At 44.0% G+C, this 24857-nt stretch overlaps 3 protein-coding genes across 7 annotated transcripts in view; 2 read left to right on the top strand and 1 right to left on the bottom strand.

Annotated features, from left to right (window-relative positions):
- Positions 1 to 3604, bottom strand: part of UBTD1 (ubiquitin domain containing 1) — a 61455-nt gene extending 57851 nt beyond the window's left edge. The window contains exon 1 of the mRNA XM_049855982.1: positions 2971 to 3604. Within this exon, the coding sequence (XP_049711939.1) occupies positions 2971 to 3040 (70 nt within the window). The 5' untranslated portion in view covers positions 3041 to 3604. The remainder of the gene's footprint in view (positions 1 to 2970) is intronic.
- Positions 3063 to 3826, top strand: LOC126059387 (translation initiation factor IF-2-like). The gene is made up of 2 exons (XM_049855092.1): positions 3063 to 3490; positions 3586 to 3826. Exons 1-2 carry the CDS (start codon positions 3063 to 3065, stop codon positions 3824 to 3826), a joined length of 669 nt encoding a protein of 222 aa, XP_049711049.1.
- A 24-nt stretch (positions 3827 to 3850) lies between these two features.
- MMS19 (MMS19 homolog, cytosolic iron-sulfur assembly component) overlaps positions 3851 to 24857 on the top strand; it is a 33918-nt gene continuing 12911 nt past the window's right edge. For 3 of the 5 annotated variants that reach the window (XM_049855970.1, XM_049855971.1, XM_049855969.1), the window contains exons 1-11: positions 3851 to 4007; positions 14759 to 14807; positions 17182 to 17282; positions 18097 to 18182; positions 18543 to 18617; positions 19189 to 19258; positions 19670 to 19798; positions 19888 to 19949; positions 23523 to 23609; positions 24046 to 24120; positions 24521 to 24598. In XM_049855970.1, coding sequence (XP_049711927.1) covers positions 3896 to 4007; positions 14759 to 14807; positions 17182 to 17282; positions 18097 to 18182; positions 18543 to 18617; positions 19189 to 19258; positions 19670 to 19798; positions 19888 to 19949; positions 23523 to 23609; positions 24046 to 24120; positions 24521 to 24598 — 924 coding nt within the window. In that variant the 5' untranslated portion in view covers positions 3851 to 3895. Of the gene's footprint in view, positions 4008 to 14758; positions 14808 to 17181; positions 17283 to 18096; positions 18183 to 18542; positions 18618 to 19188; positions 19259 to 19669; positions 19799 to 19887; positions 19950 to 23522; positions 23610 to 24045; positions 24121 to 24520; positions 24599 to 24857 lie in introns of those variants that run through there. The other 2 variants (XM_049855972.1, XM_049855973.1) reach the window with 2 other exon arrangements.

Here is a 24857-nt window from a genome sequence, read left to right as displayed (position 1 = left end):
ACTTCATTCTCAAAAAAATTATTGATATAAGTTCACGAATACTAACTACCACAATATTGTAGCTAAATCACCAGAAAATTTGACAAAATCAGCTACTATAGAAACAGTGGCAGCAACAAAAACAACAGCGCATGCCTGGAGCCTGTCCAGACTAAACCACGTGATTCAAAGCATCATTGTAATTGGGTAATGATGACAGTTCTGACTGGAGAGCATTAAAACAAACAAACCCATTGCTGTCAATTCCAACTCATAGAAACCCTATAGGACAGAGTATAACTGCCCCATAGGGTTGCCAAGGAGCAGCTGGTAGATTCGAACTTCTGACCTTTTGGTTAGAACCCGTAGCTTGCTGTAGCTCTCAAACACTGAGCCACCAGGGCTCCGGAGAGCATTAAACCCGTTGTCATCGAGTCGATTCCAACTCACAGCAACCCTATAGGACAGAGTATAACTGCCCCACAGGGTTTTCAAGGAGCAGCTGGTAGATTCGAACTTCTGACCTTTTGGTTAGAACCCGTAGCTTGCTGTAGCTCTTAACCACTGAGCCACCAGGGCTCCGGACAGCATTAAATCTGTTGCCATCGAGTCGATTCCAACTCACAGCAACCCTATAGGACAGAGTAGAACTGCCCCATAGAATTTCCAAAGAGCGCCTGGTGGATCTGAACTGCTGACCTTTTGGTTAGCAGCTGTAGCTCTTAACCACTATGCCACCAGGGTTTTCCCAGAGAGCATTAGAAGGTTCAAAAAGTAAATAAGCATAGAGTTTTAGCCTTGTAGGCACATTGATACATGTAAGCTGGGCTTACAAAAAATGTTTTTGTTGTTATATCTAACTACAGGAATATTTTTATTTAAAACAATATATTTCTGCTAAAACACTCCACAAAAACTTTATAGACAGTCATTTTGGTGTCACCCCTCTGACAGTGTCACCAGATGTGGTCTGCATCCCCTGAACCCCTCTAGTGACACCAGTGGATTAAATTAAACTCCTTCTGGGGGACGACAGTGTGCAAGTACTCTGCATTGAATGAATGATTGAAGATGAACTTGCCTTTGGTGGTGAGCCAATTTGAGACTGGAACTGGATTTGAGGTGACAAAGCCTTGAAGTAGAGTGGGAAGGAACAGGTCTATAAGTCCTGCTGAAGGAAGAACCAGTAGACTCCAGGGACTAGCTGGTTGGGAGGCAGAGAACATGGAGGCAGAGAAAATCAGCAGGGAGACAAGGTACAAACCTAGGCAGCTGGGAGAATATAAGAGTAAGGAAGGGAAGCCGACTGAGGGGGAGAGATGGCAGAACTTAGTTTAAAAGATGTTGAATCTCCCAGGATATCTAGAGGATATGAACGTCTTTTAGAGAGGTGGAAGTGGGGATTAAGAGAGAAGTAACAGTAGAAGGTAACAGCACAGGGATCTTCTCAGTGGATAAAGAGTTGTGGGACTGAATAAGATTTCTCTGGCAGGGAGTGTCATGAGAGAAAAAACAGAATGTCAAAGGAAGCCACGGGTATGCCCACCCCTAGGAAATACCTGGCGGGCAGGTTGATCAGAGAGGAAAACCAAGCCAGTCTAATGCTAAGAAGGAAGGAAGGAGAGTTGCAAGTAGGAGACGGCTGTCCACAGTGAAAAATGCTACAAAATCAATTAATAGGACAAGTACATAAATAATAAATATTTATTGAATGAATGAAGGGAGGAAGGAAGCCTTTGTTTCAGAGTCAACTTTCTCAGAAGAATGGCTAGGATTGCCTTCAGGTAAGAAGATTTTAAGTTTTACCCCATTCTTTCTATAAAAACACATTTCTTCCTCCTCAAGTCATCCTGTCCACCACACAGACATCCTTCCCTGCTTCTTCCATGTTTTCCCCCATCCTCCTTCCCAGTTTCCGCACCCCAAGCAACACACCTTTGGCGTCAAAGGAGACAGGAAACTCCAGCTGGAGTTTCCACTTCATTAACAACTTCCCCTGTGGTTCCTCTTATATAAATGTTATGTGGCAATTGGGTGGAGAGGAAACTGGGTTCTAGCCCTAGCTGTGCTACTAACACGCTGTGTGGCTTTGGGCTAGTTGCTCAACCTCTCTGGGTCTGGGCTTTTGGATATAGAGAGAAGACGGTAGGTCTATCTGGAATCCAGACATGTTTCTAAAGTCCCCTTCAGCTCTTAAGTCTACGATTTTATCATTCTCAGAAGGTCCTTGCAACACTCTTAGAGAAGGAAGTGAGTACAAGCCCTGGGGAAACGGCGGCCAGACCTCTTCCCGGGGCGAATTGCCAGGATAGGAGGGGTGTACTAAGAAAATGAGAAGGCGCTGCCTGGCCCTCGCGGATCATCAGCGAGCAGATCCCATTCTCAAGGCTGGGAAGGATCTCAACAAACCCGAGGGAGATTCTCACCCCTCTACCCCACATTTCCTAGACCCCAAGACGGCCAGGAGGTTTTAAAAAGCCCTGCGGGAAAATAAAGATTTCTTTCCCAGAGTCCTGCGCTGCTTTTGCAAGTCGGATTCTTGCAGACACGATCTGCAAGCCCGATAATGACACAGACAGTCTTTGGAAGGACTGACTGCTCTCGCCTCGCTCGCTCCGAGTTCTGGGGACGTCCGGCTGCCTGCGCCCGACGGGCAGTCGTCCGACCCCGGCCCGGGTGCCAGGCCAGCGGCGCCCTCGCCCCGGGCCCTCCCCTCCGTCGGCCCTGTGGCTGTCTGCAAACATTTCCTGCCCCCACCCCCACCAAGAGCTTCCCGGCTGGAGCGACTTGGTCTAGCAGTCGGGTCAGCGCTCGCAGTTTCCCCAACTCAGCTCCTCCGGCCACCCAGAGCTGGGGATGGCTCCCGAGCAGCCATCGGGGAAACCTGAGGCGCCAGGAGCCGTGGGTGGTCGCTCGAGACGCCGGGACTCTGGCAAGGAAGGGGGACAATTGGCACGGTGCCCGTGGCCCTGCTCCCTTCCCCGTCGTTACCTGCTCGCTTGCGGGGGTGTCCCGGGGCGGCCGGCCTCTCCCGGCGCTGTCTCCCCACGCAGTTGCCCATGCTGGCTCCTCAGCCAGGCCCCATGCACCGGGGGCGGCGGGGTGGGCGGCTGCTCCGCGCTCCTGCCTCGGACAGCGGCGTCCCGGGTCAACGGCTCCTGCCGCCCCGCATCGGGCGCTCCCCGGTCTCCCCCCCGGGGGCGCGCTCTGCCCAGCGCCGGCTTCGCCACAAACTTTGCGGGCGAGGGGAGAGAGGGAGGTGGCCGACTCCCCAGCACGGCCCCAGGTGGCCGGGCCAGGGGGGTCCGCGACGGTGCCCGGCCGGAGACCAGCTCCGCCGGAGGGGCGGAGAGAGGGGGCGGGCACCACCGCAGCTACTCCGGGCTCGCTCAGGGCTCCCAGCTGAGGCCGTCCCCCCGGAGCCTGTCACTCACCTGCCTAACCCCGCCCCAGCCCGGCCCCGCTCCCTTCCGCCGGCCCGCGGTGCGGGTGATGCCACCGCCCGCCCCAGGTGCGCATGTGACCGACGGCACCGCCCCCTCGGGCCGGGCCTGATTTTCTCATTGGCTTCTCGCGGGGTGCGTACCGCCCCCGGGGCCCACCCAGCCAGGTGCCCGCCCCATCTCCAGTCCCCTGGGAGCCAGGCAGGGAGTCTTTCGGCCTCAATGGCCCCCGCCTGGGTGCCCAGCAGCCGCTTTCCCACCCCGCACCACCGCCCCGACCCCAGGCCCCGCCCCTTAAGGAGGGCTGTCCCAGCCCTCCTTGGACCTGCCCGGCAAGGAGCCGGCAGGCACGTGACCCCGGGAGCGCCCCGCCCCTCCACCTTAGCCCGGTGATTGGCTCATGAGGCACATGCGCGAAAAGATCCGTTTCCTCCCACCGCCTACTTCCCCTCCCACGGTCCCTAGTTCGCGTCATGGCCGCCGCCGCCGCTCTGGAGGCGGTGGCGCCTACGGGCGCCCTGTGGGGCCTCGTGCACGACTTCGTCATGGGTCAGCAGGAGGGTCCCGCTGACCAGGTCGCTGCAGGTACGGCAGATGGCGCCGCGCGGCTTCCGCATGGGGCCAGCAGAAGGGAGCGGCCTCAACACAGGCGCCGGGCGGGAAGGGAGTGAGGAACAGAGGTGACTGTGAAAGACTGGTACCGAGGCTGGGTGGGGAGCACCGCGTGCTTAAAAGCTGTAACAAAACTGACAGTCTCCTGCATCTTCTTTACGCTCCTCGTTTTCCCGGCGGGCGGGATTAGGGTAATCATTACCATTTTACAGATGAGAAAACTGAGGCCTAGCTAGAGGAAGAGACCTGTGCAGGGCCACGGGTTAGGCAGGTGGGGCAGCTGGGACTGGCACCTGGGTCTTCCAGTTCAGAATCAGGTGCTTACGCCACGAAAGCACGTTGTCTCTGGGAGGTTGACGTGAGAGGATGCTCCCACCGCTGCCTCAGCTCCAGTCGCGTGGGATCTTGGGAGCGGCCGGGCGGTGCCATCTCTGACTGGCTGTAATTGGAAAGGGGAGGAGAGAAGCCCGGCTAAGGGGGAGCTTGACATGTTCACAGTACCCGCAGTTTCTTGGTACAGTTCTTGGTTAATTTGGTTCACGACTTTTTTACGTGGTTTTTGTTTTTTACCTAGATGTCCGGTTTCCTGCATTTGACCCATTCAGGGATCTCTTAGTTCTGACAGCTTATCTAAGATTTGAATAAAACAAATTAGAGGAATTTTGGGAAACCCTGGTGGTCTAGTAGTTAAGTGCTATAGCTGCTAACCAAAATGTCGGCAGTTCGAATCCACCAGGCGCTCCTTGGAAACTCTAAGGGGCAGTTCTACTCTGTCCTATAGGGTCGCTATGAGTCGGAATCGACTCAACTGTAACGGTTTTGATTTGGAATTTTGAGACTGCTCTTTTAGAAAATGTATGTACGGAAAAATTATGAAATATTAGGAGGGCTTCAGATTTCGGGTTTAAGTAATAGAATACAAACTAATCACGTGAGTACAGATGAGTTTGTAACGTTTTTAAAGTCTTTGGAAATCTTGCATGTTTGCGGGAGAGTAAAGGACATTAACGTTCTCTTGAAAACTGAACATACTAACTTTTAGAATATGTGGGAAGCGAATAAAGTGCATCTGCTAGAAAGAGTATTTTGTTTGATCCTTAGCAATATTCCACTTTCATTCAAACAGTCCACCATTTTTGAGCACATATTATTAACCGAACATTATGCAAAGCAATAAGAATATAAATATAAATTAGATTCGTGCCATTCAGGAACTCATATTGTGGTGGGAGGGACATCATGTAAATAGAGTAAGTGCAGTAGACATGAAAAGGGGCATAAGAAGTATGTTCATGTACCACGGAAGCAGCAAAACCCATTACCGTCGAGTCGATTCCAACTCATAGCAACCCTGTAGGACAGAGTAGAATTGCCCCATCGGGTTTCCAAGGAGTGCCTGGTAGATTTGAGCTGCCAGCCTTTTGGGTAGCATCGATAGCTTTTAAGCAGTACGCCACCAGGGTTTCCATGGGAGCGTGACCAGAAACCCAGTGCCCTCGAAATGGAAGCGTGAGGGAGCAAGTAAATGCCCGGTGCTGCCATTCCGCTAAGTGTGTTAGTGCTTACAACATTTTAACATGTACAGTGTGTTATCAATGCCATTTTTTCCAGTGTTTCATTTATGAATTTTTTTCAAACATACAGCAAAGTCTAGAGATTTTTATAAAGAACAGACATATCCCACTGCCTGGAGCTACCATTAACATTTTAATATACTTGCTTTATCATGTAACTGCCCATCTATTTTAACTGCAGATATAAATAACACTTCCCCTAAGTACTTCAGTATGCATATCATTAGAGTTCAGTATTTGTTTGCAGTATCTTTTTCTTTTACTCATTTCAACAAATACCACTTCCCCTAAGTACTTCAGTATGCATATCATTAGAGTTCAGTATTTGTTTGCAGTATCTTTTTCTTTTACTCATTTCAACAAATACGTATACTTGTATAATCCAGAATCCTACACTGTAAAGATAAAGAACATTACTGTGTCAGTGTCATTTTTAACTCTTTTTTCACATTTATACATTATGGAAACAATTTTTGATTTTTTCAGATTCAGAGCACACTTTGAGAAGACAGCTTGATAAGAACTGTCAAGTTATCATAAACATGTTCGTAAAACTTACCTTTTTGTTTATGCCTGAAAAATGGCTTAAACTATTATCTAGTTTAAATTTAGCTCACCTAAGATTCTGTAGGTCGACGTTCAACCATTTCAGGAGGTACCATATGAGCAGGAACCGATGGTACTGACGGAAGAAGTCCAAACTGCACTGAAGGCATTGGCAAAAAACAAGGCTCCAGGAGTTGACGGAATACCAATTGAGATGTTGCAACAAACGGATGCAGCCCTGGAAGTGCTAACTCATCTATGCCAAAAAATTTGGAAGACAGCTACCTGGTCAACCGACTGGAAGAGATCTATATTTATGCCTAGTCCCAAGAAAGGTGATCCCACCAAATGCGGAAATTATCAAATAGTATCATTAATATCACACACAAGTAAAACTTTGCTGAAGATCATTCAAAAGCTGCTGCAGCAGTATATCGACAGGGAACTGCCAGAAATTCAAGCGGGATTCAGAAGAGGGGGCGGGACCAGGGATATTATTGCTGATGTCAGCTGAATCGTAGCTGAAAGGAGAGAATACCAGAAAGATGTTTACCTGTCTTTTATTGCCTATGCAAAGGCATTTGACTGTGTGGATCATAACAAATTATGGATAACCTTGCAAAGAATGGGAATTCCAGGATGCTTGATTGTGCTCATGAGGAACCTGTACATAGATCAAGGGGGTATTGTGTGGTTTAAAGTCAGAAGAGGTGTGCATCAGGGCTGTATCCTTTCACCATACCTATTCAATCTGTATGCTGAGCACATAATCCAAGAAGCCGGACTATATGAAGAAGAATGAGGCATCAGGATTGGAGGAAGACTCATTAACGAACTGTATTATGCAGACGACACAACCTTACTTGCTGAAAGTAAAGATGACTTGAAGCACTTACTGATGAAGATCAAAGACCACAGCCTTCGGTATGGATTATGCCTCAACATAAAGAAAACAGAAATCCTCACAAGTGGACCAATAAGCAACATCATGATAAATGGGGAAAAGATTGAAGTTGTCAGGGATTTCATTTTACTTGGATCCACAATCAACACCCATGGAAACAGCAGTCCAGAAATCAAAAGACGCACTGCGTTGGTCAAATCTGCTGCAAAGGACCTCTTTAAAGTGTTGAAAAGCAAAGATGTCATTTTGAAGACTAAGGTGCACCTGACCCAAGGCATGATGTTTTCAATTGCCTCCTGTACATGTGAAAGCTGGACAATAAATAAAGAAGACCGAAGAAGAATTGACAGCTTTGAATTGTGTTGGCCAAGAATATTGAATATACCATGGACTGCCAAAAGAACGATCAAATCTATCTTGGAAGAATTACAACCAGAATGCTCCTTAGAGGCAAGGGTGGCAATACTATGTCTTACATACTGTGGACATATTATCAGGAGGGATCAGTCCCTAGAGAAGGACATCATACTTGGTAAAGTAGAGGGTCTGTGAAAAAGAGGAGGACCCTCAATGAGAGGGATTGACACAGTGGCTGCAACAATAGACTTAAGCATAACAACAATGGTGAGCATGGTGCAGGACTGGGTCGTGTTTTGTTCTGTTGTACCAAGGGTCTCTGTGAGTCGGAATTGACTCAGTGGCACCTAACGAGATTCTGTAACTACTAGCCCTGTTGAAATTTAATCCTTCTGATGAAAAGAAAAAGGTTGGTACAGAGAGGTAGTTAACATAAGGTTGAAAAGGTTTGGTGGGGTTGGATTATATATAGCCTTGGATTCTAGGCAGAGGGATTTGAATGACCTTGTGGAGGTAATAGGAGTCATTGTAGATCCTTGAGCAAGGGAGCCATACAATGAGTTTAGAAGGATTAAGTTGGTATTCTCAGTCTTAGATCACAACCCCAGTTAGGATTATGTGGAAGCCTGACAGTTTTGAAGCATCCTCAGAGTAAGATGTGCTTTCTAATCCTTCAGACAAAATGAAACTTTGTTAATGTTCTCTGTTAGCCACAGCAGCAGCCTCTCCAAGTAGTAAATGCAAAAGGAGCACCCACCGATCACGTAGGCATCTACCTCCAACTTTGTTTTGCACCTGTGTTTCTGGTGAATGTAGGTGTCAGATGTACAGAAGGTGCAAGTTATGGAAGAGAAATGGCCTGGCTGCCTAAGTGGTTAAAGGCCTCTTTTGGAGCCCTGGTTGTTTAGTGGTTAAGAGCTACAGCTGCTAATCAAAAGGTCAGCAGTTTGAATCCACCAGCTGCTTCTTGGAAACCCTATGGGGCAGTTCTAGTCTGTCCTATAGAGTCGCTATGAGTCGGAATCGACTTGATGGCAAAGGGTTTTTTTTTTAAGCCAGAAATTCAAAGACTGCCACTACCTGGTCCCAGCCTTTGCTCTTGAACGTTGAGTTGCAGTCAGCCACCTTCAGTCACTATTTCCTGAGTGTTTACCTTCCCACTTGCCTCTACCAGCTTCATCTAATTAAAGTTAGACCCAGGATTGAAGGCCCAGCTTGAGTGTAATCCCCCCAAGTGTTTCTTGATTACCCCAGTCAGACATCATCGTACACTTCAGAATCTATGTAGAACTTCTCAACCGCTCATATCCTGATTAGCAGACTTATTTCTTAGCCATTTCTTTATACATTTTCACAGCCTATCCTCCCATTCCTGCCACCAGACTCTCCTGGAGACTAGCATAGGTAAATATGCAATAAAAAACCACTAAGTGACTGAAATGAGATATTGAAGGAAGTCTCTGTGAGATCTGAGGTCTAAGTAAGTAGGATTTGAAGGAGAGGGAGGACTCCCAGCTGACCCTAAGGTTTTAAGCCTGAGGATGAGGAGAGAAGAAGTGCTCTGTCCAAAAACGGGGAGGGAAATGATTTCGGACAGTGAATTTTAGATGTGTTGAATTTACACGTGATTGATATAATTTTTTTTCCTCCTAGTTATTTGGATTTTGCTTCGTTTCAGTCTTTATTATTTTGTATTTTCCCACATTTGTGATTTCCTGAGGAAGCCACTATTCCCAAAACTAGAAGATTGTTAAAGAACAAAACATAGCCTGAGAAATGTCTGTGGCATCCTCAGCAGAAAGGGCATCTTGACAGCTTGACTGGAACCAAGTCCTGGTTGAGATTTTTCTTTCTCTCCTGCCCTTCACAACCCCTGCCCCCTTGGCTGCCGTTCCGGGTTCTCAAGAGGCTGCAACTCCGTTAGACAGAGGTCTGATTGTGCATTCTGTGTCAGTGCTCATATAAATACTCCTTTGACTCCTTCTTAGTGCTTCACACGAACTGGTGCCCTGCTGAGGGAAGTGTGGGTAGTTAGGAGGGGCTGGTAGGCCCATTTTTAGAGAGCAAATCTTGGACACTTTGGAAAAAGTTAGGCCTGCTTATATAGGGAAAGGAACTTATACTTACTTTTTCCTAAATGCTACCTGAGCTGAGTTTTGTACGAAGCTTGAAAGGCCAGTGGGACTACCCAGAACTCGAAGTATATAACTAATAATATTTCCAGATATTCAGATTTCTTATTTGGGAGAATTTCAAGTATTGAGAAAACTATGGTAATCACTCAGAGTTAGTGACGGGATGGTCAATAAACTCAGAAATTTTATTCCTTTCCTGTGTTAACCCAGTCCCTGTTTATATCACTATGGTAACACTGAACATTGTAATTGTCATAGATGTCTTTCTCTGGCACCAGTCTGTGTGCTCCTTAAAAACTTCGTGTCTTTATTTTTATCTCCAGCCCTAATACAGTACCTGATTTGTAATAGGTACTCAGTAAATGCTGGATAAATGAATGAATGAAAATGAACACATATGACCGTTTTTTAAAGAAGTATAGCGAGACCACAGAAGATGGGGGTAAATAATTCTGTTTTGGGGAATCAAGGAAAGCTTCACAAAAGAGTGTATATTTGAGCTGGTTCTCAAAGGATGGGTTGAAATTCCTGACAGAAAAGGAGGGGAAAGGGGCATTCCAGGCCGAGGCAGTATGTTTGCAGGGCTAAGGGTATGGAAGGGCTTGGCATGTTGGGATTTCCTGTGACTGAATGACAGGACTCAGGGTAAAAGGTGAGGTTAGAGGGAATTTGGAATTAAATTGTGAAGGACCCCAAGCCAAGAAGTTAGGTCTTACCTGAAGGCAATAAAGAGTAAATGTAGATTGGTGAGCAGGGAAGTAAGGTGCATTTTAAATGGTAATTCTGGAGAGAAGGTGGATGGATGGGAAGACCTTTTTTTTTTTTTTAATTGCAATAAAGTTCACCGTTTTAATCATTTTCAGTGTGTAATTAGTGGCTTTTAGCACATTCACAAGGTTGTACACTGATCACTATTTAATTGCAGTACATTTTCACCACTCCAAAAAGTGGAAGGCTATTTTGAAGGCTGTTGTTATAGTCTGGTTTTTGTTGTTGTGTGCTGACCCTATAGGATAGAGCAGAACTGCCCCATAAGGTTTCCAAGGAGCGGCTGGTGGACTTCAACTGCCAACATTTTGGTTAGCAGCCGTAGCTCTTAACCACTGTACCACCAGGGCTCCATAGTTTGGTTAGAGGGGATGAAAAGGAAGAGCTATGTTTGAAAGACATTGCCAAGATAAGACTCAATAGAACTGGAATAAGATGTTAGTTTAGCCTTTGTGAAAACATCTGTAAAATACTGTACTTTGTAGTTTGTTTTTTTTGCCACCTTTCTTACCGTTTTCCTTACTATGGTGTGATACCTTTCTTATTGCATCTTTTTTTTTTTCATTCTGTGTTACTTTTGTACTTGATTTTTCTTTAATGTTTGTGCTGCATTAATTCCAGATGGGATCCTTGCGAAAGATATGAAGACTAATGGGCTCGGCCAGGAGAGTTCACCACATACTGGGATTCAGGGAGTCACATGCACATTGATGTCTCTTTGTAGTTATATTGTAGCCGATTTCGTGTTGATGTATGCTGAATGCTAAAGAAATACTTCTCAGTTATAAAGTTTGAGGCAGCCTATAAAAAAAAAAATTTTTTTTTTCTTTATGGGTATAGGAATTGGTAGAGGTAGTAAGAGAACTTCTCAGACGATAGAACTGTTCCATGTCCTGATTAGGATGTTGGTTACTCAGATGTGTGCTTTTATCAAAGCTCATCACTTCATACACTTCAGACCTGCGCATTTCACTGTTTGTAAATTTACCTCAACATTGTGTGTGTTTGTTTTTAATGAAAATTTACAGGCAACAGAGAGGGACCTATTAGGCAGGTCTTTGTCTTGTGGCACTTGAGATATTTCCAAAGATGGATCCTAGTCCAGCATCCACAGGGGACTTTGATGGTGTTGCTGGAAAAAGATGATCCTGTTCAGTGATGTCCTTTGCTGTTAACAGTTATCAGTCCCTCTGGCTTCCTATGTACAATTGCTAACTCCTTCTGGGCCCACTACTGAAATAAGTTTTTGAGTTTCAGCAGAGTTTCTTGGGCTCTTGCCAAGGGCTTCCAAAAAGATACTGTTTCTCATCGCCCCCCCCCCCCCATGGCGCAGTGTTCTTTCATGCTGTGTAACCCAGAAACAGAGATGTCTCTTCATGTAAGTATTGCCATTAAGGAGTTGGATGTCGAAGCCAACTATTAGCTCCTTGGTTCGTTCGTGCTGTTAGTCTGGTTGCTGCCCCTTCCCCCACCCTGCAGCCTGCTCATTTTTTCCTTTGGCTCTTTCTCAGGAGCAGGGGGCAGCAGCTGGGCCTTCCACATCCTGGCACGAGTGGGGCTAAGAGTGCCTGATGTCTAAATTGGTGCCAGTCACAGCTATGAATCCTGGCTAGAGCTCTCCTTCTCAGTTTGATTGGGCTTGTCCCTATTCTAGTACCAGAGTGAGCTTCTGCCCAGCTCAGCTCACAATTGTTGCTCTGAGACCACAGACTTAATGGGAACTAGAAGTTGAGGAGGTTTCTCAAGCCTCTTTCACTTTACCCAAAGTCCTGTGTTGGGAGAGCTGACTAGTTAATTAGGTCCTGCATTTGCAGGTAGGTGAGTTGGAAACCCAGAATAGGCTACTGAAGTAATTCCCTAACTGCCACACTTCAGCTAGAACTCCTCTCTGCTAACCAAACTCTTAGGAAGATTACTCACTTTTTACTCTTTGTTTTTCCCTCGAACATACATCCTAAGAAGCTTCTATTAGATCTATGTGAGTTATTGTTACATGCTAAAATTGCATTCTTAAAAATAAGTAATAAATTCACATGGTTCAAAAGGTGCAAAAGGATACATAGTGAGAAGTCTCTCTTCCATCCCAAGATGAAATGTAGACTGTGACAAATGAAGCTCACTGTATTACTGGCAGATGGCATATTCTCACTGAAGGGCTGGGGAAAAATGAAGTGGACCTAAGTAACTTCAAAAACAGTATTTCGTCTGGAAACTAAAGATAAAACTTTGCTCATTGATTTGTTTCTCACAGGGTAGGGGTTAACAATTCTGGAAGTACTTTACAGCTATACAAGTGTTGAACAAATAATAAATGGTAGATAATGAGAACCATGTTTCTCACTGTCAGAGAAAAAAATTACAAATAAGCAAGGGGGAAGGCCAGAATGAGCCCTGTGGTATTGGATTAGAGTTGGAGACTTTGATGTGAACTTATATTTAGTTTAGTATATATATATATATATATATGTGAAGAGATACAGAAGTAGTGATAGATATGTGTGTGTGTATACATAGGTTAGTATTTAAAAAAAAAAAACCCCAGTTGCTGTCAAGCTGATACTGACTCATGGCAGCCCCCTGTGTGTCAGAGTAGAACTGTGCTCCATAGAGTTTTCAAAGCTGTGACCCTTCAGAAGTACATCGCCTCTGGGTAGGTTCAAACTGTGAATCTTTTGGTTACTAGTCAAGCACTTAACCATGTGCGCCACCCAGGGACTCTTATGGGTTGTATACATGCATGTATTTCTCAGTTCTCTCTGCTGAAAGAGCCTAGCTAGAAGCAGTGATACCCCAATTGAACTGAGCACATCCACACCCAGATCTTAGTTTCTAAGTATCATTTTCCAGTAAAAGGAACTAGGATTTCTTAGAGAAAAGGTAGGGGAATTACAGGATGACCCTGTAGCATTTTGTAGTGCTAGAAAGTAAGAAAGTGCTCAAGAAAGGGTAGGGGCATGTCAGAGAGATACAGGAACCAACCTAAAAAAAGGTCCCAGTGACCAAAGCTAGAACAATTTGAGCAACAAAATAAATAGCATAGTATTGGGTTTATAACCCAGAGTATAAAATAAATATACATGAGTCTGTTCTGATTGATTTAAATGATTGGACAAAGGGGGAAGAAGAGACAAACCTTCCTTAAGAAATTCCAAATAATATATGTAGATACCGCTCCCTCCAGGAGGTGGAGCTTAATCTCCCTCTTGAGTATGGACTGGACTTGGTGACATTTCCAAAGAAAAGTATGGCAGGGGAAAAATAGTAACATTATAGCCGAGAGAACTGGCAGACACTACCTTAACCAAGTGATCAAAGTTAACACTACCAGTGAAAGGTAAGTCATGTCGATATCTGTATCCCTGATATGATATGATGAGAAAGGCATTTCAACTCTGCTCTTAATCCCAAAAACCTATAACCCCAGTCTAAACATGAGGAAACATCAGACAAACTTAAAAAAGAGGGGCATTCTATTAAATATTTCTTTAAAACTATCAAAGTCATGAAAAACAAGGAGACTTGAGAAACTTATATAGACCAGAGGAGACTAAGGATTCGTGATGGCTAATTGCAGTACGCAATCCTCGACTGGATCCTGAAACAGAAAAATGGTATTAGTGGAAAAACTGGTGAAATGCAAATAAAGTCTAGAGTCTCCGTAATAGTAATGGCAATGTTAATCTCTCAGTTTTGACAAATGTACCCTGTAAGATGTTAACATTAGAGGAAACTAGGTGAAGGGTATCTGGGAACTCTCTGTACTAGATTTGCAATTTTACTGTAAATCTAAAGTTATTCAAAATAAAAACTTTTTTTTTTTTAAGTTTCTGAACCCCATAGCTATCCAGTGTTTCTTCCTGGAGGCAACCACTGTTACTTGTTGTGTACTGTTAAGTGGATTCCACTCATAGTGACCCTCTAGGACAGGGTAGAGCTGGCCCATAGAGTTCCCTAGGCTGTAATCTTTACAGGAGCAGATGGCCAGGTCTTTTCTTCCATGGAGCCGCCGCTAGATGAGTTCGAACGGCCAACCTTTTGGTTAGCAGCTGAGTGCTTAACCATTGCACACCATCAGGTCTCCTTGTGTATATGTGGTATGTATATATGTGTGTGTATATATATAATTTTTTTTAATTTCAGAATATTAATTTTGTCTGTAGCCACCTTAACAAAATATTTCATTGTTTGAATCATGATTCCAGTTTTTTCTTTGGATTTTCCAGGTATACATTGTATCATTACAAATGATACATTTACTTCCTTTTCCATTTTTATATTTGCAGCTGTGTGTTTGAAGGGTTATAGTAATGTGTAGGAGGGGCTCTTGGCATAGTAGCCCTGTGACACAAAGCCTAGGGTAGACAGGAAACATTTATGATTAGAGCCATTGAGCCCTGTGGTAACTTTTTTTCCCTTCTTTCTTTCTTTTGTCTTCTCTAGATGTGAAATCTGGCAGCTACACAGTGTTGCAAGTGGTGGAAGCCCTTGGGTAAGAGCCTCTGCCTTAGAATGCTCTTCTCCAGCCCTTCCTGTGTGCTCTGAAAAGGTCATGGCCCCTAACGCAGTGTTGGGGAGCCCAGAGCTTGTAGGCCACGTCAGCTCCTGGCTCAGCCCACAGGTTTGGGGTGAGGTGGGTGGTTGAAGGCCATCAGCTGTTATTTAGTCAGAGCTAGGATTCTGCCTGTGATACTTTAGGCCTGCCCATCCCTGTGAGGTTCTAGTCAGCCTGGATCTGACTCATACAAGCTTTGGGCCTTGCCTGGGGAGTTAGTTGCCAGGTGGTTGACCCTGCACCAGACCCGCAGTAAAGGAAGAGCCTTGAGAAAACACCTGAAAGATTAGTGTTATAACCAGGTGACCAGGTGTTCCGAGCACAAAAAGAAATACGTGCTTATAGTCTAATGCCTCCTTTCCTCATATTTCACAATTGGTAAACCATTTAAATTGACAGGTCTTTTATTAGCAAGGTTATTAACTATCACAGGCAGCATGTCTTCTGAAACAGAGAAAGCTGGATATTTGTTGGGGTTATGGGGCAAGGAGGAGCTCTGGTAGCACAGTGGTTAAAGTGCTTGGCTGCTAACCAAAAGGTCAGTGGTTCGAACCCACCAGTTGTTCCTCAGGAGAAAGATGTGGTGGTCTGCTTCTGTAAAGATGTACAGCCTTGGAAACCCTGTGGAGCAGTTTTACTCTGTCCTGTAGGGTCACTGTGAGTCAGAATCAACTTGATGGCAACGAATTTGGCACAGTGGTTAAGTGCTTGGCTGCTAACTGAAAGTTTGGCAGTTCGAACCCACCAGATGTTCCTTGAGAGAAAGATGCGGCAGTCTGCTTCTGTAAAGATTATAGCCTTGGAAACACTGTGGGGCAGTCCTACTCTGTCCTGTTGGGTTGCTTTGAGTCAGAATTGACTGGATGGCAACAAGTTTGGGTTTTTTTGTTTGGGGGAGAAGCGAGGTCACTGTTACGCGTTTTTCTCATAGAAGAGACCTACTCCCATTGCTGTGGCTTAGGTTCATTTTTTTAAATAACATCTTTGAGATATATAATTCACATACTTTAAAGTTTACCATTTTAAAATGTATAACTCAATGGCTTTTAGTATATTCAAAAATTCTTGCAACCACCATCATAATCAATTTTAGAACATTTTCATTACCCTAAAAAGAAATGTCATGCCCATTAGCAGTCACTTCCATTCCCCCGTCTCTCCAGCCCCTGACAACCACTAGTCTGCGTTCTATCTCTATGGATTTGCCTATTCTGGATGTTTCATATAAATGGAATCATGTAATATGTATCCTTTGTGTCTGGCTTCTTTCACCGGGCATAATGTTTTTAAGGTTCGTCCATGTTTTAGCACGTATCAGTACTTAATTTCTTTTTATTGCCAAACAGTATTCCATTGTATGGATATATATATCACATTTTGATTAACCATTCATTAGTCAGTAGACATTTGGGTTGTTTCCACTTTTTGGTCATTCCAAACAATGATGCTATGAACCTTTGTGTGCCTCGGTCCATTTTTAAATGTTCAAAATGCACTTTTCTACTTCCTGAGCAGAGGCCTATTGACAAGTTCCTATCCTAAGGATCTTATCAAAAGTGGTCTTATTTTTGCCTTATTACTCTTAATTATATATACCCTATCCTTGTGCCTTAACTCAAATGGCCAAGTCTCCTCCAGAAATCTTCTATTTCCTACTTGTTCCTGATTAGATTCCTTCCAGTATGTTTAAGTGTAATCTCTGTAAAATTATTCTGGAGATAAATCATCTCCCTGTTACTTGGTCCAGCTTTTCCCATATTAATAATCCTAAACCATTAAAACCTGTATTCTGGCCATCTCACTCTGTAACCCTCCAATTATGAAGTTGTTTTCCTAGGACCTTGGTGGTTGCTCCCAGTATTTTTTTTTCTTAGCAGTAATTTACAAAAATGTGTTTATTCTCCTGTTTTGGTAGAAACTGCAGCTGCCAGTCATCTCTCAAGCCCTGTGGGTAGCTGCTAAGCTCTGTTTCAGAGGAATGTCACAATCATACCACTGGGGAGAAAGTAAGCACAGTGCCCACTAGGTGCCATGCTTGGTGTGCCTGGAGACAGAAACTTGTGTTGGCTGTAGTGTCACGTGCCTCTAAGGATGCCAGATCAGTCTGTGGATCGGTGTTGTAGGTTTCTGTCCTTACTAGTATCTGTAATGCCAGGTATCCCTGAAGCATCTTCCTGGGCTGTTTTTACTCCTTTAATACCAGACTTTGCTTCCATGGCCAGGGGGTGAGCGTGACTAATTGCAAAATATTTGTTCCTTCAAAGGTTTGGACTGGGTAATGGCAGGCTGTCTCTATCCTACTTTCCCCCAGGTCCTCTCTAGAAAATCCAGAACCCCGAACTCGGGCACGAGGAATCCAGCTTTTGTCACAGGTGCTACTCCACTGTCACTCCCTGCTCCTGGAAAAGGAAGGTACTGGCATCACTAGTAAGAAGTGTCTTCTGGATACTGAGCCAAGGCCTCCCATTCTGTTCAAACCAACTTTGTAGGGAGGGCAGGAGGTATCTGGGAACTACCAATTCAAGGTCTTTATTCTTCACTGGTAGTATATGTGGCAGAGGTGATTAGAATTGAGACAAAAGGCACATGGTTTTCAAATGTAGCCTTAGACCAGTTTCTTCAGTGGGTATTCCCATATTTGTAAAACGGGCAAAGTAGTATTTCTTAGATGAAAAGGGAAGGTAATGAAATATCAAAGTTCTTTGAAATCCTAAAGAAAAAAAGCTGCCAACTTATTCATCTTCTATAACAGAGGTAGGTCTGTTTTTATCAGCAAAGCTTTACTAGAGCCCAGCCACACTCATTTATTTACCTATTATCTATGGCTGTTTTTATGTTAACAGCAGCAGAACTGAGTAGGTGCTTAGTTGTGATGGAGACCATACGTCCTGAAAGCCTAAAGTATTTACTGTCCAGCTCTTGAAGAAAAAGTTTGCCAACCTCTGTTCTATAGAAAGGTGGTTCTGGAGCAGAGAATGGGTTTAACCATAGACCCATGTAAGAAAGGAGCATAAGAGATGTTAACCTATTTGCTGACTGAGCAATTCAAGCCACCCACAAATGGGAGGGGACCCAGGCAGACATGGGACATAGCTCTTGGTGAAAGAGAAAATTTTGTAGTGAAGCCAAGGCAGGAACACCCCTTACAAGCTCAGGGAAGGCCCACCAGCGCCCCCCCCCCGACCCCAAGCCCATGTTAACTAATGGCTGACTTTGGTTTGTGCAGTGGTGCACCTGATCCTATTCTATGAGAACCGGCTGAAGGACCACCATCTTGTGATCCCATCTGTCCTGCAGGGTCTGAGGGCGCTTGTGAGTTCTCCTTTTCTTTCGTTACCTAACCATGTTCATGGGAACTCTTGTCTGGTGAATTTTCTCCTTGTCCTTTGGGGGTGAGGCTTCAGGTGCTGAGAGACAGATGCCCAAACGGGGCACTAAATTAGTGTCAACCAGCACCACTTCTGTTTTTACGTAGAAAAGTAGATGTTATGGGGGGCTGGAATTCACAGCCAAACTGGAAGGAGCTATAGTGAGCCTAAGGACCAAGTTTCTTCCTGTTGGCACATCTTCCTGAACCAGTGTATTGTGTGTCCCATTATAGCTAATTAAGTCTGTATAGAGGCTGTGCTAGAGAATTCCTTTGGTGTTCACATATCTCGTCTTCTCCCACAGAGCATGTGTGTGGCCTTGCCTCCAGGGCTGGCTGTCTCTGTGCTTAAAGCCATCTTCCAGGAGGTACACGTACAGGTGAGTAATAACAGCCACACTGGCATTTCCCTCTATCTCCTGCCCCTTGACATAACTAGAAATAGATGGCAAAAGATCGCTTTCAAAGTTCTGAACTTTTTGAGGTCTTTTGACTGTTTAGGCTATTCTTTGTTAGTATATAAGGAGAGGAGCCCTGGTGCACAGTGGTTAAGAGCTCAGCTGTTAACCAAAAGGTCAGCAGTTCAAATCCACCAGCTGCTACTTGGAAACCCTACGGACGCAGTTCTACTCTGTCCCATAGAGTCACTATGAGTCAGAATTGACTTGATGGCAATGGGTTTTGTTTATAATAAGGAGAGGTATACATGCCATTATATCTGACCTGTGTCTCTTGACCCTAAAGAAAGTAAGGCATACATCAGACAGGTTTTGGTTATTGGCTGTACTGCTGGGCCAATAGCCATATTCCTGTCTCTGCAGTTCCTCTTAGGTTGATCTTATGCTGGTGTAAAGAATACTACCCCACTAGGGATTGTGAAGCAGGGAGTAGTTGTATCAGCTAAAGTATTCTTTGAGCATTTTCTTTACTTCTTTCTCTCTTACCCCCAAGTCCCTGCCACAGGTGGATCGACACACAGTCTATAGTATCATCACTAACTTCATGCAAACCCGGGAAGAAGGTAAAGCAGGGCTTTCTAGGAAATCTGGAAAGCAGGCACATCTTATTCCCCCCTCGCCCCCTCCCCCCCATTAGTAGAACTCATTTTAGCTTGGATGTTGTATAGAAGAGCCAGGACTCTGAGAGAGAATGATAAAGGGAAGCTGGTGGGGGGAGCACTTGCTCCCCAGAGAAATAAAGGGAGGGTAGAGTTTGAGTTAATGTTTTAAATCCTTATCTCTATAACAGTGTGTATATGTTATACATCACTTCTTCACTGCCCGTTTCTTCTGGAATAGGAAAACAACAGGGTCTGCTCTGCTCCAATAGGCAGGAAAAGAGAGGCAGTGATAGCAGAGGGAGAACACAGTCAGGACAAAGCCCAAGCTTTCTGTTATGTGGGACATTGGTGACCCTGTTCTCTTTTCCCCAGAGCTGAAGGGCTTAGGAGCTGACTTCACCTTTGGCTTCATCCAGGTGATGGATGGGGAAAAGGATCCCCGTAATCTTCTGGTGGCCTTCTGCATCGTCCATGACCTCATCTCCAGAGACTATAGCCTTGGTATGTTCTGGTAGCAGTGAATTAGATGGTTGAGGCTTGTCAGATGAATGAGGTTATAAATCAACCTGATTCTTTGTCTCCTCCCATAGGACCCTTTGTGGAGGAGTTGTTTGAAGTGACATCCTGTTATTTTCCTATTGATTTTACCCCTGTAAGTAGCATCTGATTCAAATATTCATTGAGTGCCTCCTAGGTGCCAGGCCCTGTTGCAGGCACTGGGAATACAGCTGTGAACAAAGTAGACACATACTTGCCCCCATGAACTTAGGTTTTAGTAATGAGAAATGGAGAAGCATTTGACTTCTGAGCAGGTATGTGGGAGCCTACTGGAATGTAAAACATGGTCCCTGCCCTTGAAGAATATAATCTAGTTCTGTTGTAGTTTTCATTTATTGAAACATTTAAGTAACAGTATGAGACTATGTACCTAAATGCCTGGTGCTATAGTTGTTCTGAGAAGATGGAGTTCAGTGTGAGCTAGAGTAGGCAGGAACTGACTTCACAGATAAGATAGGGTTTCACTTGGTTTCTGAGGGATGCATAGGATATGATTCTGGAGCTGTAGAGGGCATCTCAGGCAATAGAAACAAATTGACAAAACAGGAAGGCACTGTTGAACACTATGTACAGGAGGTGTTTGCTCTGACCCCCTCAGCCGCTTCCTGCCACTCTGTATCTTGATTTCCTTTTTATTTCCAAATACTCAGGGTCTCATCACGATGTGTGTATGGGTAGAGTCTCATCACGATGTGTGTATGGGCATGTGTACTGCAAGCATTAATGGTTTGGAAGAAATGAAATGAGTCACATCACAGCACACCACACAACATTTCAGTATTGACTGTCACTGCCTTTAAAGTTATATGGCCATCTTTACTGTAAGGATTTTCTTTCCATATTTATTTTAGTTAACATCACATTGCTTGGACCGCCTCTCTCCTGAAATTTGTTTCATCTCTTTCATATCATTATCCCTTATCTCTGATCCATATGTTTTTGAAAGCCCCTTGTTAGGCTACTAAGTTTCTCTGTTTTTTCTTCGTTTTGAGTTTTGTTTTTTTGAAAACATGATACATTCACATGATTCAAAATCCAAAAGCTGCAAAATGATAGAAATCTCCCTACCACCAACCTCCTATCTCCATCCATAGTCAATCAGTTCTTAAAATTATGTCTGTATCTTTACGGAGCTATTTCATTCCTGTGTAGGCAGATGCTTTACAAAAAATGGTAGCATACATACGCACTTTTCCTGTGCTTTACCGTTTTCATTTAACAGTATATCTTGGGATTTCCTATAAATTAGCCTTTTCGTTCTTTATGGTTGTATAATATTCCCTTGCATGGAAATACCTACTTAATTTCACCAGTCCTCTACTGGATTAATATTGTACGTGTATCATTTTACATGTCTGTGAGTACAGTGATAGGATAAATTCTTAAAAGTGGAATCGCTGGATCAGAGAACATGTGGATTTATAATTTGGGGGAGAGGAAGAGTGTTTTATTCACTTTTTTTGCAAGGTAGTACAGTGAGTGTGATTCAGCATTTAAAGGGTAGAGAATTAAGACCCTTTCACACATTCTTACTACCACCATCCATTTTTCCTCCAGAGACAATCACTGTTAACCAGCTACTTATATATGTTCTAGGCAAAACAAGCTTTTATGTAGATAATGAAAGGAGACTTTCTGTTATTCAAGCAGATTTTCGTGTGTTGTTCTGCACTGAAGTCTATGGGAAGCAGAGCAATCTTGTCCAGATGTTATTTAAAAGAGAGATAGCTGGCTGTAGTGTAACTATTTTTGTTAAAAGTATTGTCTTATCAACCAGTTTGGTCACATGCCATCATCATAGTGGATTTCATCTGTCCAAGTGAGGGTTCCTTTGACTTGCACTGTCCCCTGTGTTTTGTGCTAACTCTAGAGCACGGACAGCAAACTTTTCCTTAAAGGGCCAGGTTGTAAATATATTGGGCTTTGTGGGCCATGTGGTCTCTGTTGCAACTATTGGACTCTGCTGTTAATAGCACAAAAACAGTATATAACTAAGGGGTGTGGCTATATTCTAATAAAATTTATTTGTGGATGCTGAAATTTGAATTTCATATAATTTTCACATGCTACACAATGTTCTTTTGATTTGTTTTTAACCATTTAAAAATGTAAAAACAATTCTTAGCTTTCAGGCCATACAGAAACAGAGGGTAGGGCTGGTTTTAGCCCATGGGGTTTAGCTTGCAGCCCCTGCTCTACAGGGAAGGCTGGCTTATGGATACAGTTTGACCACAAACTTTTTAAATGTGATCCAATCTCAACTAGTTGCTCCCTACTCCTGTTGCAGAGTAGATATTGGATCTTCCGTTATCATTATCCTAGGAATTTCCTTATCCTTTGTCTTCGATTAGATCTCCTTTTTTGTGTGTTCAGGTATTCCTGATTTTGTGGTTTACTCCATCGTTTTGATGGTGCACATCCAAAGGCAACATTTTTTAGATTTTGCAAATCTGAAAATTGCAAAGAATTGGAAATCCTTTTTCCCAAAGATTTTGAAGGTATTGCTACATTTATATCTAGTTTTCAGCTGCTGTCGATAAATCCTCATTCCTTCTGATTCGTAATCCTTTGTACTTACCTCCCCCATCCCCTCCTCTCTGGAAGCCCTCAACTGCAATACTCCTGCATATCCAAGACCAGAGACCTCTGTTTTACCTTGTCCAGAGAATTAAACCTCCAGATTCTGCTACAGTTAGGAAGGAGTTTGGGAGGGAAGCTAGAAGGTCAAAATGTTTCTTCAGCCCAGCTCTGAAGGTACCTGGTACTGCCAGTTCTTAAGCCTCTCAAGGATTGTGCCGGGTGTTGGGAGTAGGAGTTACTCGGCTTTCCCCAGCCTTCCTAGGATTCTGTTGTCTGGGGCCTGTTAAGTCATTTTCTTCTTACCCATTTGCTTTTCAGCTTCTGAAATTTTGTTGCTAATATCTCTTCTGTTTTCTTCAACCTTTAGCTTTATGTCTTAAAAACAAACAAACAAAAAACCTTTATTTTTGGTGGGGCTTCCAAAGGGGAAAAAACCTGACGCATGTTTTCCTCTTGTCGTCTTGATGTAGAAACCTGCAGTGCTTTTTATGTCTTTAGACTTTTGGTTTTCCGAGAAATCCTATATTCGAGGGGGAGCATTTTATATTGCAAGAAGTACAGCGTTTATATAAGGATGGTAAAATAGATATTTCCATCAAAGGTGCATTATTTAAGTTGTGGCCCAACCACAGAGTGAAATACTATCAGCCACTGAAACTAGTGTTATGAAAGAATATGCTAATATAATGGGAAAATATTCTGAATATATTGTGAAAAAACAGATTACAAACCATATGTACAGAAGGTGTCATTTTTTTTAAAGTATATATTTTATAGGGAAATAGTATATACTAACACATAGTCATTACATATAGAGAGAAAAAGTAATACACTAGACAGTTAAGGGTGCTCATTTCTGAGTGGTAAGATACAAGCAATGTAGTCAGATAGAAAATTACTGTTACAAAGAAAAAATCCCCAAAGAACACATAAAGAGCAAGCATGTCTTCCTGCTGGGGCCTCATATCATACTCTTCTGCCAGACTGGGTGTAAATATTACTCTGTTCTGCAGGGTTGCCAGGTTGAAATTTATGTCCAAGTGTGAAGAAGAGTTATACAAACCCATGGCCCTTCTCGCTTTTTCAGCCACCTAATGATCCCCATGGTATCCAGAGAGAAGACTTGATCCTCAGTCTTCGAGCTGTGCTGGCTTCGACACCCCGATTTGCCGAGGTTGGTCTACCAAGATTAGGATATATAGCCTCGGCCCATCGAAAGTTTTGAAGAAAAAACAGTAAAAGTATGGGGGGAAAGAAGGATCTCGTATGCATTTTAGAGAGTGACATCCTACAAGCATCTTCAGGCTTGTGGCAGTCAGACTTCCAAAGTAGCAAACCTTACCAACTTTTCCTTTAAAATAGTAATCTAGTTCCTATGTGGTACTGTCTTTTGAAATCCTATAGCTTTGCAAAGTAGGCCGTTTTTCAGGTGACTTGGGGTCTGGTCATAGTTTGGCAGAAAGGTTACCTTTCAATCCTAACTCTGGACTTGAATGTAGTTCCTTGATGTAACACCTGCCCCTGAGGACTGATGGCAGTGAGGCAGTGTTGACCCTGGTGTAGCTGAGACACTACCATCCCAGGCTTAAGTTCTTCCTTCTCTCCCACAGTTCCTGCTGCCCCTTCTGATAGAGAAAGTGGATTCTGAGATCCTGAGTGCCAAGCTGGATTCTCTGCAGACTCTAGTGAGTGATTTTTCTCCTTCCAGGGTCTAGCTGCCTTTAGGTAAGTTAGGGGTGCTAAGGATTATAGATTCTAGGAGAGCCAGGGAACAGTTTGATGGTCTACAAAAGAGGGATACCCAGGATCTGGGTCTGTATGTTGACTAAAGCTCCCAGCTACATATTGTCTTGTCCCATAGTAACTGAGGAGTAATCTGGGAAAGGTAGGCCAAGGCTCCCTTTAAGCTTCTTTTTTCATCAATCAGGTGAGCTCCTATTTTCCTATGCCTTGGGTAGGACTGTTATGAAACACTGCTGGCTTTTCTGCTGAGAGCCAGGCTCCCTCAGGTGCCATTATGCTGAGATGCCTGCATATCCTAGAAAGTCTGAGTGTGATAGCTGATACGTGTGGTTCACTTGGCAGACTGCTTGTTGTGCTGTGTATGGACAGAAGGAACTGAAGGACTTCCTCCCCAGCCTTTGGGCTTCTATCCGCAGAGAGGTGAGTGTTACTTAAACAAACTCACTACTGTTAACCCCGTTTGTCAGGTATAAGGGAAAATAATATACCCTGTCCTTTTCCCTTTGTTGCCCCCAGGGCCAAGCAAGGGGGCATACTTGCAGTTGCATGACAAGGGAGAAAGTCCCAATGAGAGGGTCAGCTGCCTAGTGATAGCACTAGATCACCTTTGCACAATGCCCACTTCCTGTCCTTCCCTGGTAAGAAGCATAGGTCATGGTGCCATGCTGCATAGAGGGGC

Source organism: Elephas maximus, chromosome 16 (assembly GCF_024166365.1).
Source record: "Elephas maximus indicus isolate mEleMax1 chromosome 16, mEleMax1 primary haplotype, whole genome shotgun sequence".
In the NCBI taxonomy this organism is placed as follows: domain Eukaryota; kingdom Metazoa; phylum Chordata; class Mammalia; order Proboscidea; family Elephantidae; genus Elephas; species Elephas maximus.
Note: the sequence above shows the minus strand (reverse complement) of the source record. Positions and strands in the feature narration are given on the sequence as shown.